This window comes from Bradysia coprophila, chromosome IV, assembly GCF_014529535.1.
Source record: "Bradysia coprophila strain Holo2 chromosome IV, BU_Bcop_v1, whole genome shotgun sequence".
Lineage (NCBI taxonomy): Eukaryota > Metazoa > Arthropoda > Insecta > Diptera > Sciaridae > Bradysia > Bradysia coprophila.
Genome location: NC_050738.1, coordinates 13,864,224 through 13,885,257, shown reverse-complemented (window position 1 = coordinate 13,885,257; position 21,034 = coordinate 13,864,224). Strand labels below are relative to the sequence as shown.

At 31.6% G+C, this 21,034-nt stretch overlaps 2 protein-coding genes across 5 annotated transcripts in view; one reads left to right on the top strand and one right to left on the bottom strand.

The window, feature by feature from the left end:
* The window catches only part of LOC119066039 (protein outspread), a 141,927-nt gene that overhangs the window by 97,729 nt on the left and 23,164 nt on the right, over positions 1–21,034 (bottom strand). The window lies entirely within an intron of this gene.
* On the top strand, positions 8,550–10,045 carry LOC119066041 (procathepsin L-like). Its single transcript, XM_037168265.1, has 6 exons — positions 8,550–8,703; positions 8,759–8,964; positions 9,051–9,163; positions 9,229–9,570; positions 9,639–9,736; positions 9,798–10,045. Exons 1-6 carry the CDS (start codon positions 8,602–8,604, stop codon positions 9,957–9,959), a joined length of 1,023 nt encoding a protein of 340 aa, XP_037024160.1. The 5' UTR covers positions 8,550–8,601; the 3' UTR covers positions 9,960–10,045.

Genomic DNA, 21,034 nt, shown 5'->3' with positions numbered 1-21,034 from the left:
ACTTCAATATTGTTATCATACAATTCACCATATAAAAGAGCACTACCCGGAGCGCCTCCTTAATCGTTGTCGATAGCAGCAGCGATTTCGATAAGGGTTTTTGTGGACGATTACTAGCAAAAGCTCTAAATGCAAATGGGACTTTATCAGATGATCAAAAGTAGAATGTTTGGACCTCTATAATTATCTATACAAAGCGGTTCATGTAAAGCTAAATGTTATACAAAAAACGGTTCATTTTACAAATTTAAAAATAATTTTAATATAAAAAAAGTCCTTTAATGATCAACGCAATAGACTTTCAAACAGACCCGTGAACCTGTGATGCATGTGTTTCTTGTAACTTTTTTTTTCTATTTTACCGAGTAAATTTAAATGACATTAGAAAACATGTCTGTCTCATTAATCACTACCCTTGCCACTTAACTAATTCCAATTCTAAAGATGAAGGCGGTGTCGCAAACGAATATCAAGGTCTTTATTTATGTATTCATGTTAGCACCCTTGCCATTGTATTAATATGAAATGAAGATACCAGACAGAGGTGTACAAAAATAATAAATTAATATTTTCAAACGAGATGACAGTTCAAGAATTTTAAAATTGAAACCGTCCCAACAGTTCTTCACTTTGCGGAATAAATCTGTATGACACTTGTGACGGTCTATCTTAATGCTTACACTTCAATTTGCAATTTTTCATTTTATTTATATATAACTATTGGAAAATATAAATTAAAACGTTAAGATAAGATATCAATTACCTGCAACTCTTTATAGCATTCTGAGCGGAATTCACAATTTTATTTTCATTTTAATTTGCTTATTTGTTGTGACGGAATCACGAAGTTCTTTGAACACGAAAGAGGAAGACTCCACACATCGTAAGCGTTCATTGCACCTTTCTATCGATCATTTATTCATTTTAAAAACGAATTTATAAATACTTAAAGTGCATAATAAACGAAAAGGAAAGATTGATTTAATATTTTTATATTTCATTGGTGCACCAAACTGTCTGCTTTAATGTGTATGGTTACGACAGAGAAATGTTATCATTGTAATTTGTTGAACTCCAGATAAAAACTCTTATAAACATTGTCGCTTTCAATTATAATTGTAAAGTTCACTGATTCAACATTTGAAATGAAAAGGAATCTAATCATAATATTTGAACAAAATTGACATTAGATGTTTGGATTATATGGATGTAGACTTGTAATTGGATCAATTTCAACCATTCTGATGTTTAATAAGAACATCACTATACAGCGACGAATGTATAGTATAACCTGAACTGAGCATACCAGTCGTGTTTTTTATTACGTTCATTTATTGATTTGATTAGATGAGATCTGAAGCTATCGAAACTATTCTCAACCGTTTCAAGGGTGAGAATTATTACGTATTCTTTCAGAAATCTATAAATTTTGCAGTTCAAAAATGATTTCTTATTCTTTGGCTGAGAAAACATTCATATTTTCTGATTTGTTACGAAGTATATGAATATGAAGTCTTATTGACTATGCTTGTAACTATTATAACGTAACGCGGCTATAGAAATACGCTTGATTAAAGAGTATAGCCCGCAAGTTAAAAAATAATTAATGTCAAAAGTGGGTGTTTTTTTTTGACTCGTGATTTATTTTCTTGAAAAATTTTATCGTATTTTCATTGAGAACGAAAGTACAAGTCATGTATGGATGTAAAGGGGACATCAATTGACCTACCAAACTGTATTATAGCTTTCGCTATACTTAACAAATCAACAGACTCCTGGTAGGACAAAAAAAATCCACCTGCGAAGTGAAGATAAAACATTCATCCTTTCAAGGAGGAAACAATGTTTTTGACAATGGGCCCGTTTATGTGTAGAACAATTGAAGTAAAAGATTTAACTTTGATCTCTTAGAATATTAGAAACGGCTAATTTCTCGTATAGACAATGACCACAAAAAATTGAATATTGAATAGATTTCGTATCAAACACTAGATGATGCCTTACACAAATGAAGTAACAGATTTAATGGTTTTGTAAAATGCTTCTCGTTCCAATAAAGTTATGTATTTATGACTCAATAGTGTACGTGTACAATTAAAATTGATATGCTTACTGTATGTGAATGCTTAATAGTTCCTCTGTTGTTGTTGACAATTTGAAATCGAAAATAGTAATTGACAAAAAAATAGAATGAGCTTGTAATTTTTAACCTAAGAATTCACTGGGAACTGTAAATCCGAAGTTGCAATATAATTACACTAACAATATCATTACCTATAATTTATGACTTATCCAGAATAAAAAGAAAAAAACAAAACGAAAAAAAAGAATTATAAATCGAAACTCATGAATTATTTATTCATTCATGTAAATAAACTAAGTAAAAAAAAAGATACCTTGAAGAGGACTGATCTTGTGCTTGATTTACAATAATTTATTAAAATACATGTAAAAAATGGGTATATTGCAACACACAAGTTATAATATTTGAAATGATCTTAAAATATTTTCAATAAAATTCATTTCATAAAATACATTTAACAATCAGTATGAAATTAACATAAATAATTATTAATTTCCAAATAATGCCTACACAAATGAAATCAAATTTTCTATTATTTTATAAATTATGTGTGATAGACGAGTGTTCAGAATAGTTTAGAATTTAAAGCTATAGTTTATAGTGCAAACATTCACGAAATAAATGCTATTGTCCGGTCTCAGACACTATTTCTACAGAAGTGTTTTATTCGAATTTTATAGATTTAGCTGACCACACTCACACGGTGTAGTGAGTCCCATACGAATTTTAATATTTACTGGCTAGAGGAAGAAGTTTAAGTCTCAGGTCGTCAGGGATTAGTTTTCTTATGAATCGCATAAAGAGAATATAAGACAATCAATCTTCTGCATTATGTGACCACAACCGATAATCTCTAATTTTTGTGGTAAAGACGATTTAACCCTACACATAATGGCAAGCACTATCTAGGATAGTTATTGAAATATCAAATCTATTACTTATATTGTGAAGTATTTACGTCAGACTGAAACCAAATCTTTCCCTTCATTAGTTTTAATAAGTATTTTGCTATAAAAATCAACTTTTTTGGCCTTATTTGTCGTCATTGTCAATAACAAATGATTTAGCCGTAAGTTGGAATTCAATGAGGTGAGATACGCCGATTAGGATTGCCTAGTTGGATTGTTCAGAGAATACGTCTTAATTTACGATTTTGTTTCATCAAAAACAATTAAATGTGATGGAGCACGGTAAATTGAACGATTTAAAACGATTGCTTTTTTCTTTATAAGGTCGAACACTAGCGGTAAAAAATCGTCAGCAAATGTTGTCTGCCTGCTTCCACTTTAATAGCTAACATCAGTTCCATTCGTGGATTAATACAAATGCAAAGACAAATCTAAACATTCCCCCATGAATTCTAGAGGTTAAATTCAGAAATCATTGAACTTACCCAGCGCACTTTACTGCTCAAATCTCGTGGAATTATTGTAAATTAATTTTAATAATTGCAAACATTTAATTCATCTAGATCTGACATGTTAATTTATGACAAATGGGTGTGTGACAGAGTCGTGTATAATGAAAATGTGTATTACAACGTACATATAATATTAAAAAGACAATGAATGGGCTAATTTGCAATATTCGTGACGCAATATTATAATATTATATTATAACGTAGAGATTGTGAGAGACCTAAAACCTAAGATTATATTTATTCATGAACAAAAAAAAATTATGAATTGTAATGCCATACAACAATAGTATCCATAATTTGAGTGTGTAAATATGTAAACGAGGGGGAATTCTGAATCAGACGATTTTCAAACGTTGAGACTGAATTTGTTTTAAAAGAACAAAATTAATGGCAATAAATGGAGTAGATCATTTTGATGGAATTGTATAAGAAAAATTGGAACACTCATGGCGCCTATTGTACTTAAACATGTATGCACATTCAGTGATAAATGGAGTTTTAATTAAATGTTACCGCGTCGAAGTATCATTTAATTGACATAAATATTCAAATTCTGAAACAAACTAGACTCCTCGTTTATTATATAGCATATAGTTAATTGCTATAACAACTGAACTGAACATCATTGTTGTTCTTTTACATTAGTTTGTTATTTTTCTGGTGGGAACGAAGGTTACATTTTTCTTCGTTGATGGTTCTGACTAGAAAAGCAACCAGTGTTAATAGAAACAATTTGAGTCAAGTTTAGCGCTAGACGTAATAACAGAAACACGAAAAAAGGGAAAAGAGTCGAAAATTCGACAAAAACAAAGTTTCTATTTTAGAAACAAGAATTCTATTCCTAACATATGCTACACTTTTCAACTGTCCCAAATAAATCAATATCTAAATGAACATATTGGTACAACACATTTAAGAAATTTTTTCGTTTCTGAACCAGCCAGCTCATTTTTCCAAACAAAAGCTTCTGGCTTCTCCTCCCAAGTGTAGCTTGTTTACTGAAGAAACACTCAGATTCGAATTTATTCCATCTGTAGACTGATTCATTCCGACACATTGCACACGTTTTTCTGCAAGATATTATTAGTAAAGAAAAAATATTGAAATAGAACTGAGGTGAACACACTCATTAATCCTCGAAATTTATTTGAGCAGATTTTTGTAAATGCCAAACAATTATCTCCTAAATCTAATACGAGCTCTATTGAGTCTATAATATAGAAGTTCTGAAGTAATTGAATATCTACCTATATGTGAATTCGCAGCATCATCTCCATGCAAATTATGTGTGTGAAAATAATATTTAGTTTACTCATACAATCCACTAAAAAAATATATGAAAAAAATAAATTTACAAATAAACCTTGACATTGACACCAGCCAAACAGCGTACACAATAATATGTGTATATAAACAGTCGAAAGACATTTTTATAAATTTTGTTGAAGCAAAAGGTATATTTTTGCGCTCAACGTAATCATTACACATTTTTGTGTGTTTTTTTTTGTTTATAAATCGGAGAGCAAAAGAAAGAGAGCTTTAAATTAAAATTAATAGCCACAATAATCAAGATTTGAATATTTTTTACATATTTATGCATATGGTATATCATATGGTTGTGTGTTATATATATATATCGGCTAGACGTGTTTTGTGGGCGTCTTGTTGTCATTTGATGGAATCAGTTTACACTTCATTAAAATATTTTTCGACCGAAAAAAAAAGTTTGCTTATTAGTCAAATGGATGATTGATCGATAAGTGAAATACTCCCCGAAACTAAAGACATTTTAGTCATTGAAACTGAATAATCATTCCGCTGATTTAGTTTTACAGAATCAAAAGCAAAATCAATTTATTGTGAACCTAAATCAATTTTCCATGGTATACACTGACGCGTAACCGAAACATTTTGAAAAAATAATAATAATCGAAACGGATTGTAATTCAATGTGGATAACAAACAAAAAACATATTTGGAGAATTTAATCCACATGGAACTAAACTATCCATTAATGGTCCTAGTAGCATAACAATTTTACAAGGTACACAGCAACGTTTATAATTCAAAGATAATTCTATAAAAAAAAATGTGCAATAAAAACTAGTTGTAGTGTTTGCACCGATGCATATTAATATTAACCAAATGAAACGGATTCTAGAGAAGAATGTTCTAACGTTCCATACAAATCGCCAACATTTTTCTTATAAATCACAACACTTCAATAAAATATATTGTCTGAACTACCAATTTTTTTTTCTCTTCTGTTTCTCTCGTCGTATTTACACATTCTACCTGCTCATTGTATATATCACACTCTACCACTTATAGATATATATGACGTTATAAAATATCAACGTTTATTGTATTCATAGTGTGAGATCATGGTCAAATCATTGTTGGTGCATATATGAATTGGTTGACAGAAGTAAAAAAAAAAATTGTAAAAAAATGTCATCTGGAGCAGTTTTCTTTTCCATTTAATGGATAAAACTTTACTTCACTTGAGTTATGTGTGTATATGACCAAAAGTTTTAGTAGTCTGAAATTGTCAAGTCCACTAAGAAACCTGTTGCGTTAGTTATGCGAATGGCAAATTCTGAAACTTGTCTTTTGTGCTTGGAAAAGAGCAATATTGAATCCAATAGACCTTAAATGGTCATTGTTATATGTACTTATTTGGATGCTACCTACTCCTATATCTGGGTAGTAGGTTCAGTGATATGTTTTTCAATTCATTTCGATATTGCTGGGCTGTGTGTACACTTTTATATGGATCTTTTCATATTCATAGAGTAGTTGATGTCGCACATTATTGTGTAATGCATTTTTTTCTTGTTTGATTTTCGTAAATACCTAAGATCTATATTTAAAAGAATGATCGGTTGGTTGGGTTTTTTTTTATTTATTTCATTCTTTTATATTCTTGGTATTGAATGTTCCCAGCAGCGCTTATAAGTACAATGTAAAGGTGAACGTAAACTGTTGGGGGTACTTTTTATAGACTGTTTTTTTCTTATATATATCATTGTTGTGTTTGCTCGTTTACCTTTGTAAACAATTAATCAGATTCTGATGTGCTAAACTTAACATATCGTTTTGTCTTGGTTGCATTCATTTCATATCATTCTGTGATTTGACAAGAGAAAAAAAAGGTTTTTTAAATGATTTATACGATCCTGTCAGCGTATTCCTATTTTCGGGTAGTAGCCGGATTTGGGTAACTTGATTGAACTCAGCATTAAATTCAATCTGCTGGAAAATACCGTTCACAGCATTTTAATAATAATAATAATCGGTGAATATACTGAAAACATTCAAGGTGATTTGAAGAGTCGATCAACAATAATATTTTCGCAAAGTGAATTCATATAATTTTCTAATTTCAATTGAACTCGTTAAGTGTTATTGTTTGCACTTTAGTGTTTATTATACACAATATGATTTCCAAAGCCATCAACGTGTGTTTATTTATAGTAGGTATATACAACGAAAATAACATTTCAAGAACTTCTTTTTTTATTTTCTACTTCGATTGTACGTTTACATACTCGAACTCTTGAATATTTTATTATATACAAAAAAACGAGATTCTCGGTTTTTGTGTATACGATCGTGTTGCATATTTTATATTGAAAGTTTATACAGAAAATCATGTAAAAAGTCTTTAACTGTTCTCATATGTGTGCAAAGAAAGTAAACTTTTCAGTTTGAAAATAATAATGGCTTTTGTTTTCAGTGGCACTTTTTTTCCTCGATTTTATACAAAATATTTTTGTTGGAGTAAAAAATATCCATCATATGAAAGCAAGAGTAAAGTAATATAGATGTCGAAATTTCTGTGTTTGGAACACACCGCATAATATTTCAACATGAAACGAATGAAAATTGAAAATGTAGTCAATTCAATTTTGCATGTGACCGTTTTATTCAGCTAGTTCCATTGCAATCGAAACATTTTCAGTTTTGCTTTCTCTATTTCATAAACGTATATCGTATGGTATATCTTGCATACAAGTGTCTGAGACTCCATGGGCTAAAATTAAGATTCTCTTGTGAAGATTATTATCTTTGTCAGGATCTTTTGTGAAAAGTTTGACTAATGGGAATCGTTTAAAAGTCTGACTTGCTCCTCGGTCCCTCGGAAACATTCTAAGATTACGAAATTTAGATTCTCTTCAGTTTATTTTGGGATTTGTTTAAAAACATTTTTGACATTCCCTTGTGATGATCAAGATGCTCTGGCTATGATTCCTGCGAAAATTATGATTCGCGAAAAATGTCTGAGACTCCATGGCTAAAATTAAGATTTTCTTGTCCTTTTGTTATGATCTTTGTGAGGATTCCAAGCACCCCTGAGTCAGACTTAAATTATTATTACAACAGGAACAGGTGCCACCGACACAGACGGATTAGTGAATATGTCCCAAAGCGTTGAAATTCGAAAGAGGCTCTATACCAACCTTTGGCCCAATCTCCTAGATGCATTACATTCATCATTTCAACTATACTTCGAGGGTGTGTACTACGAACCAAAATGCAGCTTCAATCAATAGGACTTGGATGATGTGGTGAGAGAAAGTCGATCACCAAGTAGGTTCATTATGACGCTTAAAATATTCATCATAGGTTCTTGCTGTTGTTATGACATTAAGAAGAATTCGTGCGGTACTACTTGGGAAAAAGAAGGCTATACTTTGATGGTAAGAAATAAGGAAATTACTTGACACTTTCTTTCTCACTGAATCATAATTGAATTTCTGGAATTTCTCATTTTTTTTCTATTAAAAGAAATCTTCTTATCGCTGTGACGTAATTTTGGAACTTTTCGGTATGATTAACGAGAATGCGTATCAGAATCTCTTTCTTGCTGACGAACGGTTCGTTGCTATCAGAATAAATGCTGTGAATAATTGTAATTTCAGTGATAAATGTTTCGTTATATAAGCTAATCAAGGGTGTACTGGATAAATCATTCCCGCTGCAACTTTGAATCGGAAAGTATATCCAATTTCACTTCGAACAACTAAGTCGGTATCAGTTATATGAAAAGAATTCCTTTAACTCAAACGTTCCATTAGAATTTTACAAAATAAGCATGTACAAACTAAGTTACTTTATTTTACTTGCAACGGTTATTTTGGTTAGTGGACGCACAGCCTTCGATGACATCCTTGGCGAGGAATGGCAATTATTTAAGGTAACTAATTGATAAAATCATTTGAATGTCGAAATTCGTAAAATGAAAATTTCAGCTTCGATTTGCCAAAGTGTATCAAACCAAATTAGAAGAACTTCATCGGAATAAAATTTTCCTAAGAAACAAACTGGAAATCATCCAGCACAACAATTTGTACGAACTGGGTCAGGTATCTTTTCAATTAGGTCTAAACGAGTATTCTGACCTGGAATACAGTGAGTTCATTACCAGAATGAACGGTGGAAAAAACACTAGCATTATGTGAGTAATGTTCCGGTAATGACAGAGCATTGGTTTAACTGTCAAAAAAAGATTTCTAATGTTTATCTCGAAAACAAATGTTACAGCAACATCCACCAATTTCAATATGAAGCTGCAACATTCATAAAACCTGACATCGATGTACCAGCATCGGTTGATTGGTCGAAAAAAGGCGCTGTGACAGCCGTAAAGAATCAAGGTTCGTTTAGTTGTTATGTCAATAATTGCAATAATTCCAATTTATTCACAAAATATAATTTTTAGCTCAATGCGGTTCTTGCTGGGCCTTCTCATCCACTGGAGCTTTAGAGGGTCAATATTTTCGTAAAACTGGTAAACTAATTTCCCTGTCCGAACAAAATTTGGTTGATTGCACTCGAAATTACGGAAATAATGGGTGCGGTGGTGGATGGATGGGCTCCGCCTTTAAATACATAATGAACAATGGTGGCATCGAAACTGAACAGTCATATCCGTATGAAGCTAAAGATGCTAACTGCCGTTATGACAGTCGATACAATTCTGGAGCGACAGTGAAGGGATCTGTGGGCATTCAGCAAGGCGATGAGAATGCTTTGAAAATGGCTGTGGCAGCAAATGGTCCGAGTAAGTTAATTCGCTGAATCCAATAATTCTTACGAACAGAAAGTTCTGATCATAATTCAATGTTATAGTTGCGGTTGCTATTGATGCGTCTGTCAGTACATTCGGTCATTATAGCGAAGGCGTATACTTTGCTTCACAATGTGACCCAGCGAAATTGACTCATGCGGTTTGATATGCAAATGACAGAGGATCCAAACTACTTTTACTGTTTGAAATTGCATTTGCAGGTACTCGTTGTCGGTTACGACACTACGGCAAATGGTCAGGATTATTGGATTGTCAAAAATTCATGGGGAACTAGCTGGGGACAGGCAGGATACATTTTCATGGCCAGAAATAAGGGAAACAATTGTGGTATTGCAACGGCAGCCATTTTTCCATTAGTTTAATGTGTAGTGCAACCATTTTTCAATTTAAGTCAAAAATGTTGTTATTTTGTCTGCCTCTAGATGCTAGCATTTCCGAATATATTTTCAATAAAATTAATTTGGGTATTTTGGTTTAATTGTTGTGCGAAAGAAATTGGTTTTCACGAGATATTATTTGCTTCCACCGTTAAGTTGGAAAATTGAATGCAGTCAAATATATGTGGTGTGTGGTATTAATGTGGCTCTAACAATTCTGATTGATCACCCTTTTGTCAAGTGATAGGTGACTTGAAAATTCCAGAGAGTCGTCTCTTTTAAAATGTCAACAGACAATCTTACCTTTAAGTTACTGTTTCTGATTTAATTTCAATCACAAAAAATCATCTGCTGAAGATTCTATATGAATTTAGCCAACAACTGGCAGTCGAAATTGAACTAAGAAAAAGGATCATCAGATTTATGTACATTGAGCAGCTGATATAAGTAAAATTAGTAGCTATTAAAAGTAAGAATGCGGACAGTTTGAAGGCGGGTGTGACTAAATATGGAATTAAAAAACACCCCACGGATGGTGCTAGTTCTCCAGAGCTTAGCTTTATTGATTTCTCGATCTGCCATCTGCATTTGCAAAAGAAGAATTTAATTAAAAATAAAATAAACGTTCGTTCATGTGGCACAATGTCCCCGATAGAAATCGCTAGTAAACAACGTAACTTGTACACGATATCGTTGAAAATAAACGATTGTTGAGTGTTGCTTGTTTAAATGTTGAGTTCACAAATCATAGCAAAAATAATACGACAATATATACCCAATCCTACAGTTTTTTTTTTAATTCGACAAGCGCAATACTAGCAAACACCTAGCATAAGCGCGACCCAACCTTGATTAAGACTTAAGAGAAAAAAAAAACATTACTTTTCAAGTTTTTCGTATAGTGAATGGTTTCTCACGTCCTACGTCGTACAACGTAATTTTTTCGTTAGAAAAATGCTAGAACATATATTTATGGATTAGTTGATACCAAATAGGGAAAATTTTGCTTTGACAATTTTGTTGTTAACTTTCTGTATAAAAAAAAATCGAATTTGTTGTAAACAACCATTCAACATCTAATCTCATAATCGATCGTCGAACTCTATAATCTTTCGTTGAGAAGTCGTAAAAAATCAAAAAAAAAAATATTTCAGTATCACACATATAGTTATGTACAAATCGGTACGGAAGGTCAATTCGGTAATGGAAAATGTTTTATTATCATATAAAAATAGCCTTCGTATCATATGCATAAACATCGACAATAAACAAAATTTAATGAAAAAAGAGACACTGTCAAACCGATAAAAAAACCAATAACAAGACACGCCCAGTCCCATCAAAAAAATGTTTTTTAAACCTTTTTTCCCGAACACACTGAAAATTATGATTTTTATGACTTTACGAAAAGATATTTATACTCAATATTTTACATTTTTTTCCCAAATTACCTAAAGCGACATTCAATATATTTTTTTCACTTTCACAATGCGATTGATTCTGAAGTTTTTTTTTCTTCATATATTTATTCGAAAACTACCAAAAAAACGTGATTTGAATAATTTATGTTTGTTAGGTATAGAGTCATCGGCCCTTGAAAAAAAAATTATGAAATTTATGTATGACATATTTTGTGATGCTTTTTGAAAAGCATTTTATATTGTGGGATAATAGCTGGCTTACCAAGTCTTGTATTTACATACGAAATAATACTCTAAAGCACAACTGTAACATATATGTTTCGAACATTGGTTATTATATGTGGTATGTTCTTATTAATTTAAATAACCAATACAGTCCGATATTGCCATTCATTAAAACCATTTTACCTTTCTTTCAATTCAAAAAAAAAAACTCTCATTTAAGTTTATTATCCATTTGAAAGCAATATAAGCTTTGCTTCGGTGGAATCGTGGCCAATAAATAACGAATAAAATTTCAAAAATCAATAATAAAATAATTAAAAGAAAATAATTGTAAACATGGAACATTATACAGATACCAAGCGTATTGAGTATGTTTTCAATGCTATTTTGGTATTAAATTAAAAATGAAAACGAGCAAAAATAGGGAAAGCATTAAAGAAGTTAATTTATTTTAAAACTTTATGTTTCTGCTAATTTACAAAATAGTTAAGAGAAATGGGAAAGATATCACATCAAAATGCACAATATTTTTTTTCGAAATAAATTGGAGAAACGTTATGTGATATTGCATACAAGCCATGGTGCCCGTTGCATTCTGCATTCATATAATAATAAATCGAATTATATTAACTATTTTCGTTAATTACTTAAACGAAGTGCATAACTACAGCTTGTAATTAGATATAGATTATAATTCATAATAAACTAATATTGAATTTTGAAAGTATAGATTGCAGTGTTGGGTACGGAAGTTATATCGTATATTGACAACGATGTGAAAGTAAAACTGAAATATCATTAAATGAAAACAAAAACAATTAAAAATTATCCGACAATTTGTATTGTTTAGTGTTTAATGTACATACATCTAAGTGCTCAGATAGACATGAGCTACGATGATAATTTTAAAGGCCAACATTTAAAAGAAATAAAAACAGAATGACACCACAGACCAACAAGTGCTCTGTTGAAAAATATACCGTAATTACGCAGCGAAAAGTCCTAAATTTAATGGTTATTTTTTCAAGCGATGATGAGCGACCAATATTTCGGAAGATTTACTTAAAAGATTGTGGAATGGTTTCTATTTTGAGCGCCAAAATTATAATACAACCAGCTCAGAATAGTTAGAAATATTCATGCGACTCTCTGTTTTTCTTAGTTCCACACGTTCCTCACATTTCATATGTTAGTATTATTCAGGATATACTCGGATTTACCGCTTACACGCGCACACGTAGAGTGAGACAACTGGCGTAATGTGCACAGAGTGTGTGTGTGCAATATATTGATAGCAGTGTGGAAATGTTGGAACTTAAAAAAACAACCAAACACATGATTTTCTTGCTATCTAATCTGCGATTTCTGTAGGTAACAGGTGAAATTTTTTAAATTTGTTTCAATGTACTTACAGGAAGAGAAAAGTAAAATTCGACATGTTTTGTGTTTTGGGATTTGTGTTGGATTTGGATTGTATATGATTCAACACAAAATTTGTTGAGCAAATGAAAATCTAGACTTATATTTCAGTATTTCATTCTTGCTTCGAGCGTGTGTCTAACAAAAATACAGAAAATAAAAATCTGAATTTCCATTTTGTTCAACGAAGTTCTGGTGGAATCAATTACGAACAACAAGAACTCCGAAATCAGAAAACATGTAGACTTTCACTTTTTTCTCCCTGTGAGTTACAATGAAAAAAATATTCTTCGTTTGTATATATTTGCCTTTGTATATGTTAACAACAGCAAGAGCGAAACTAAGCGATTAGCCAGCGTCTGACATAGTAAAAAAGTATGTAAAAACAAATTAAGTTTAAGATCTTGTATCCAAGAGTCGAAAGTGCTTTGATCAAAAGAAGTAAAGATTCGACAATCATACATATATGGGTGATATACTTGCCGCATGCGAAAGTTTAAATAAATTTGATGATCGGCAAAGTATCTTCCCGTTATCTGTCGAAATTATTCACATTTTGTCCTTAAAAGGATCTCAAATTTGCAATGGAACCGACCATTTTGATCTGCCCAAAAATACATTTTATTTTAATCCCTGTATAATCGAGGAAACAACAGCACATTACCGTCACAAACACTTTCAATTAATGATCATTAATTTCTCATTTAAAATCCATTATTGCTAATTCAATTTGCTCCTTATAATTCCCTATAACATACGAAAACGTACGCTCAAGCCCATGATTTATCAAAAACAGAAAAACAAAAAAAAAAGTGTATGAGTTATATATGCACAAAGTCAAGTCCATCAATTATATACACAATTTTTTTTGCATCTCTCACAACGATTCCGTAAAAACATGAAGTGTCATGAGCATTAAATTATGATTTGTATTTTATACACATATAAGTTAATTACATACTGTCATTTACCTAACTTTAATCTTTTTGAACGATAAAGTAAGAGCAATCCCGTCAATATTGAACATTATACATTCAGCATTATAGAATACAATTTTTTGCCTGTCGTCTACTTATGTTTATACATTTATACTGTTATTAGCGTATGAAGCTAGCGATGGTTCGCGCAGAGTCTTGTAAAGTGATTATACATTTGATCGGTGTAATAATAAATTACTATTAGACGCGTTTTTGATACAGTTTTAATATTTATGCGTCTATAATCCGCACCGCATACAATGTATATATTAATACATGCACGATGTTTATGGCGATTAAAGGCGGAGTGGAATTCGTCAGAGAATACAATACTATCAACGTCAAATGACTAACCAAAAAAAAAAATAGTTTCTTTGAAAGTATTTTAAGTTTTGTTCGACTAAATTATGGCTAATCTGTAAGGTAAATAATTATGCGGTATGATTGATGGCAGCGATAGAATCTGCAGTAATTTTGAACAAAGCTACACCAATTTAATTATTTCTATTTTATTCCATTTATTTATTAACATATAGTACCAGTCATTCCATACAATTTAAGTCTGAACATTATTATGAGGAAGTTAACGAATTTTTCACCTGTCAATAACAATTTGTTGTCTAAGTCTAATGTGTGATTAAAGATAGAACTTTTCGTTGCTGAAAACTACCAATTATTTTGAGTTTACGTAAGCAGATACAAAAATAACGTATAATATAGGGAAACGTATTTACCATTCGTGACAAATGTGTTTATTTATATGGTTTTCTTAAACTCGTGATACGTATACTAGGGCTAATACTCAAGACTACAGTGGATTTAAATATTGTGCAGCTTAATTTGATTATGAGTTTATGAAGACAACAAGACTAACGTTTCATAAACGGTAAGAGTATCATCACTTTACGACGTATTTTGTTACTTCTTTTGTTTGGTGTTTGATGGAAAATCTTTTACTTCGTTTATTTTACTGTACATTTTTGCTTTATAAGAGAACATTAACCTGAGCTCATCTCTTATTGGTGTCGTCGTTGTCAATAATAGATGACGTAGGACGTAGTCATATAAAAAAACCGATCTTACGGGTCTACATAGCTCTATGTTACGTTTTAATAATCTATGGTTTACATACTGCTGAAGTAGACTCAATTTGATATTGTTTTCGTCTTTTAGACTTAGATATCGATTGTTAAAAATATATAAATACCTACATTAAAGCCGCATCGAAAATGGTTTACATTGCTAAATGTATTATTACGTCAGTGTTATTATTAAGCAAGTTAAAACCATACGAAGAACATACATGTATGCATACGTTAAGTACGGTAAAATGTACATAGAAATTTAAGACATTATTTAGTGTATAAATTTCATAAGTTTATTGGCACCTCTTATATTTTGTATGGATTCCATTGCAACAGCAATTTAGTTATTGATCGAATTTTATTGCGGTTCTCTTTTTCACAGTTTGTAGCATGGAATATGTATGTGAAACATAAATAAAGAATATTCTTTACACTTTGTGTACATACAGAGAGGAGAATGAAGTGAAGAAAACATTAGTAAAGTAATTAATTGCATGTCTAAGAAAGCGAGTCCCACTATAAAATAATATCAACTTACTTCCCGATCGCCAAAGTGACAAATTCACTCAACCTACACAAAATACTTCTAACCATATTATCAGCTCTGTTGTGTTTTTTTCTTCTTTGTTATATTATTGTGTATTATTTTTGCTTCATTTTATTCACTCGTTAGGAAACTATAAGTATACCGAGAGAACGTTATAAATAATATGTAATTTTAAAATTTATATATAAAACTGGTGTGCATTTAATATGGAAATATTGTATGTGAAGATCGAAGGAGTAACTTAATAACCTCTACACGCATGAAATATTTAAATCAAGATATTTTATATTTAAACAATAAAATTCTAGACTAGACCTTGTTGATTACGCTGAGCTATTATTTTCAGTAGCAGTTCCATCATATTTAAGAATTAGATCTCGTTTGTGTAAAAAATGTATAAGATGGTGTGAACACGACGAATTTATTGGAGACATGTGTCTTAGACGGAGCTAAAAGGTTATTGTGATGATGAAAAAATATACTAAAAGGTTAGGGACACACTTTGGGAAAGGCGAAAATTAGGGTAGACCATAAGACAACCTCTTTTCGGGAATATGTTGACCGACAAAGATTTAGAAAAGTCAAAGATGCCTCTGTATATTTTAAAATGTACTAGGTGCCACAATGACTGTTCCTGTACAGATCTTCTAGGTTGTAACATTTCATTTCCATTATCCAAAATCTTTAGAGTACATTCATTAGATTTAGATTTCATCAGTTAGGGCCGACCATTACTGATCGATGCACACAGATCAGTAGATCCTTTGTGCTACCCTGTCATCGTTAAAATATCTGGGACCTCATCTACTAACCCTCAATCGCATTAATCACAGCCCTGGTCATTAATAATCACAGAGTCTGTAACTCACACTCACAGTCCGCTCGTTATTGATATTGACTTAGTCCAGCCTCACATTTCGCAAGACTAGCCTGTCCGGGCGTTCAATCCAGGTCTAGTCGTATTTCTATAGAATCCTTTAGTCGTACTCTTAAGATTCATAAACGTGTACGACTATTCTGAGGGTTTTCGACCTCATCGCTATCCTCATACAGCAGTCGACTTAACCTCGCTCTCAACAAACGGTACATAAGGCCCAGTATTAGAGTTTAAATCGCCTTGTACTAGTGTGAGCCGGTCAATAACCAAATCGCACTGCACAACGTATACCTCTGCGATTGGCAGTAGCCTCTGCGATGAAACAATATAAAAACTGCGCTGTACCACCAGAGTACATTCATACATTCCGTCTATATTTTTTCGTTTTTTTATCCTTTCCCCAAGTGTACTTTTACCATCTAACCTTTTGTCACCTTCGAGTGTCGTCAACTCTTTAAAACTGGTGGAAAAGAATACAAATTTCCTTGCATTGGAACAATTTTTCGACGACCTAGATCGTCAGATACACCCGAACCAGTCCATTTTTGTATTTAGTTTTAAAATATAGACTGATGAATGGATGTGTATTCTTTTGTCTGTTTCTTTATTTTCACTTTGAAAGAGAGTTAAATAATATGCTTCTCACGTACATACAACTTATGTTCATCAATTCAATTCTAAATAATTCTAACACACGATGACTTCAGTTTGAAAAGAATTCTCAAGTGGAACACCCTGTAAATTGGTGTAGTCATTTTCTCTTTGTCTCAATTATTTCTGTTGATAATATTCTTAAAGAATGCTGCTATGCGTAATTCGATAAACGTTTCGTCCATTTCGTTCAAAATGAAATGTGTAATGAAGGAAGAAGGTATGTTCAATTAATGCCTGTAAAACAACGGAAAATCGTATATCTTCAAGTCGTAAACTGTCATCGAAGTATGTCCAAGTATGCAAACGATAAATTTGATGTTATTAAATTTTAATTACATCCTTTATTTGTGTCTGCAACCGTCCAATTGAGGAACGAACACAAATAAAAAATTAATCCAATCCAAATAAGAGCAGTTAATCAAATTAATTTTTCCCACAAATAGTAATAAACAAAGCGATCGTTCAATAAAAGTTTAAACTAAAATTTATAAGACATCTTTACACGGCTCGAATGTAACATGCATTTATTTTCGGGTGTAGGCGATTTTTAGTGTGCTCTTTAATTGTGTTTTTATTTTCATTTTTTTTTCTTTATTTGTTCAGATCTTTGAACTCTGAAAATGTTCAAATCCTATATTTAGAACGGCGAACACATTTTCGATTCGAGAAAATGCATTTCGAAAGAAGCGATCGGTTGCATTTAGTTGAAGTTGAGACGGTTTCAGTTGGCTTATAATAAAATGATGTGGTTTGAGTTGAAAACATCACATTACATCAGCGTTCTAAATTAAATATTTATGGGATATTTCTAATAAGAAAACATAAAGCTAAGCGAGTGTGTGCTCATATGTAGGTCAACTGTTGCGGCAAAATTGACTTAATTAATGACTTTGAACGCAGTTTTTGTTTCTGTATGCTTGGGTGATCTTTCGTACATATGTCACATTGTAACACACTATAAAACTCAATCTAATAAGAAAATACTAAACTGCAGACTTTCGGTAATACGGTGAAGATAAGAAGTTACATTTTCAACAATTACAATCCAATCGACGTTATTCATTCCACATGCGATTTACACGCTATAACACATAAACATACGTAAATGTCGTCGTTGGTAATGCAGGTGGAATGAATAGCGTCGATTGGATTGTAATTGTTACTTCTTATAATTCCGAGACTGTAACATCAGGGCTCTCAATTTCTTTTGTTTTGGTTTTAATCTTGTAGAAAAGGCAAACGTATCGTTGTTTATAAACATTGAATCTGTTGCTTTTGTTCGAACTATAAGACTAGTGTTTGACACAAAATCTATTACTTCAATGATTTCACTAAATGAGACAACGTTAATTGGAGGTAAACTTTGAATGTCCCAGTAACAAGGAAATTAATAGTTTCGCTGCTAGACATGTGGGAGTTTTTAAGAACTAACTATGATGCATGGAATATGATCCGGCAGTAACCTATTTGAACATTTATAAAATAAAAGTGGAATGTATGAGTCAAATGGACCAAAGTGATGTGAACTTATCACGTTTACTAAGTATTGTGCATTGTAAACGATAGAAGCGAGTGGGCCAAAAATTATGAATCAATTTAGAAGTTCAGATATTTGTTGATGTCTTAACAACTCAACGTCTACTGAACTTTGCAATTTTATTTTGAAACTTTCGGGCAGATTGCCGGAAAAAATTCTCTGGCTGGGAAATTTTTCTTATAGATTTTTGTGCTTAGACTTTCGTGTCATCGAATAGTGATGATCTAATCTCCTATATAGTAAAACGTATGCTGAAACTAATGAAGTGAAGGACTTTGCAGCAAACACTAGACTATAGATCAAACAAATGAAGTAACATTTTAAACGATTATATTGCGGTAAGGGATTTAAGTGTCGACAATATAGCATTTTTACTACTGAAAGACACAAACGAAAGCAATTAAATTACCCAAAAAATAATCTCACAATATTTTATTGTCCTAATTTAATGATCTATTCAATGTCATTTACATCGTTTATAAATAAATAAATTATTAATGAAACCTATGAACTGCTACATGCATAATCATAAAAATGTTTTTTTTTTCTTCTTTATGATCAGAGAGCGCGTCAAGTGCAATTCAAATTCCACTTATAAAAAAAAACTTATAAAAATAAGTGAGATTTCCTCGCATCCATTTATAATTTCGAAATTAGGTCAAGATCATAAAAGATTATTAAAAATTAAGAGAAAAAAAAACGTTGTGTTTATTAAAAGGTTTCCGATTTTATTCGAAAACAATCAATGCAACCATTAATCACGGTCTATTTTTGATAATTATTTCAAAATGCTGTGCATATGTAGGTAGAGGTAAATGGTTTCCATCGATTTAATATCGACTAAATTAAATCAAAAACTTCAAGCGAAACGCCTAAATCATAATTCATCAGCTTTAAGTTGAATTTCTGTTTATTTATTTTATTTATGACGACACTTTTTTATGTTGATTAAGATACAATAGGTTCACAAATTGACATACATAAATGTGGGGAATAAAGTTGTTTTTTACTAACCATATATATACACTTTGTCGATCAGTAGTTGACTCAGTCACTCTATTGCACGATTTAGCTCTATTCAATATGAAATAATTGATCAATCCACAATTTCCAAACGAACATTTGAATTGTGATTACATGTTTGTAAACATATATGCGAAATAACGTTATAATATACTGCATAGTTCATAAGAAAACAAAAGCAAATAGCAGAATTTCAAATGTAAATTTTCAAATAATGTGATTGTAAATTACATTCACTTAATGACTCCGTGTATACATTACACTTTTCCGCACATTGCCAAACATTTTTTTTTTCCCTGAAAGCCCCAATGCTATGAATGCAATTCTATATTTTTCGATTTGAATTCTATATACAATTTAATATATCTCGCTGTGGATAATACCCAATTCCACTATTATAAACCAATGAATCGAAACCTATATCTCTCTGTCTGTATAGCATCACGATGACAAAATACATAAAATACCTTTGCACACATAAATTCAATTTCTTTCTCTCTAATTGAATATCATTTTCAGCACATTGTCTCATGTACCTGTGCCCTCGATTACTATTACGAAACTTTATATCACGCCGCTAAGAATGTAGCACACCACACAACATAGAGAAAAAGAATTACCAATTGCGGCTAGACAACAAAAATATATAAATTTTGATAATTAAATCTATGACCCGATGGATTGGGATTTGGATAGAAACATTTTCAGTTACATCGCATCAGTATATACAAACGTAAATGTTAAATAGACAGAACAAACCATCATGTGAATGATGTATTATAAATGAAATTGTAAATAAAAAACGAAAAATATTTTATGTGAATGCTTGCAATTTAGACTCAACAGCGCAATTTTGTTCAATTCATAGTTGGTTGGTGTGACTGTGTATATATATACCTAGTTTGTACACATGGGTAACTCCAGGGTTAGTTGCGTTACAAATTTCGTCCTTTCTGAGGCATAAAGTGAGCTGTGTTGGCTTTTTGCGGTAACAACCCAGTCTATAAATTTGCTAATACTCAGGAGGCTTTCATGCCAACAAGAATTGGAAATTTTAGCCTGCGAAGTGTGACTTGTGTGGTCGAAGAAGTCGGCGGTTAGTTGCGTTACACGTTTGTGACTTTTCGAAATATTTTCACCAAATGTAAACTGATTTCGGTAAACTTTTTTTTCCCTGAAAGCTATGGTCAAGACGCGCAGTTTAAGTCCAAAATTTGTGGGAGATGTGTCTATAAAAGTGATATTTTTCGTCATTAAAAGCCAGATTTTTTTTTAAATTGATGGTTGTTGCCCCA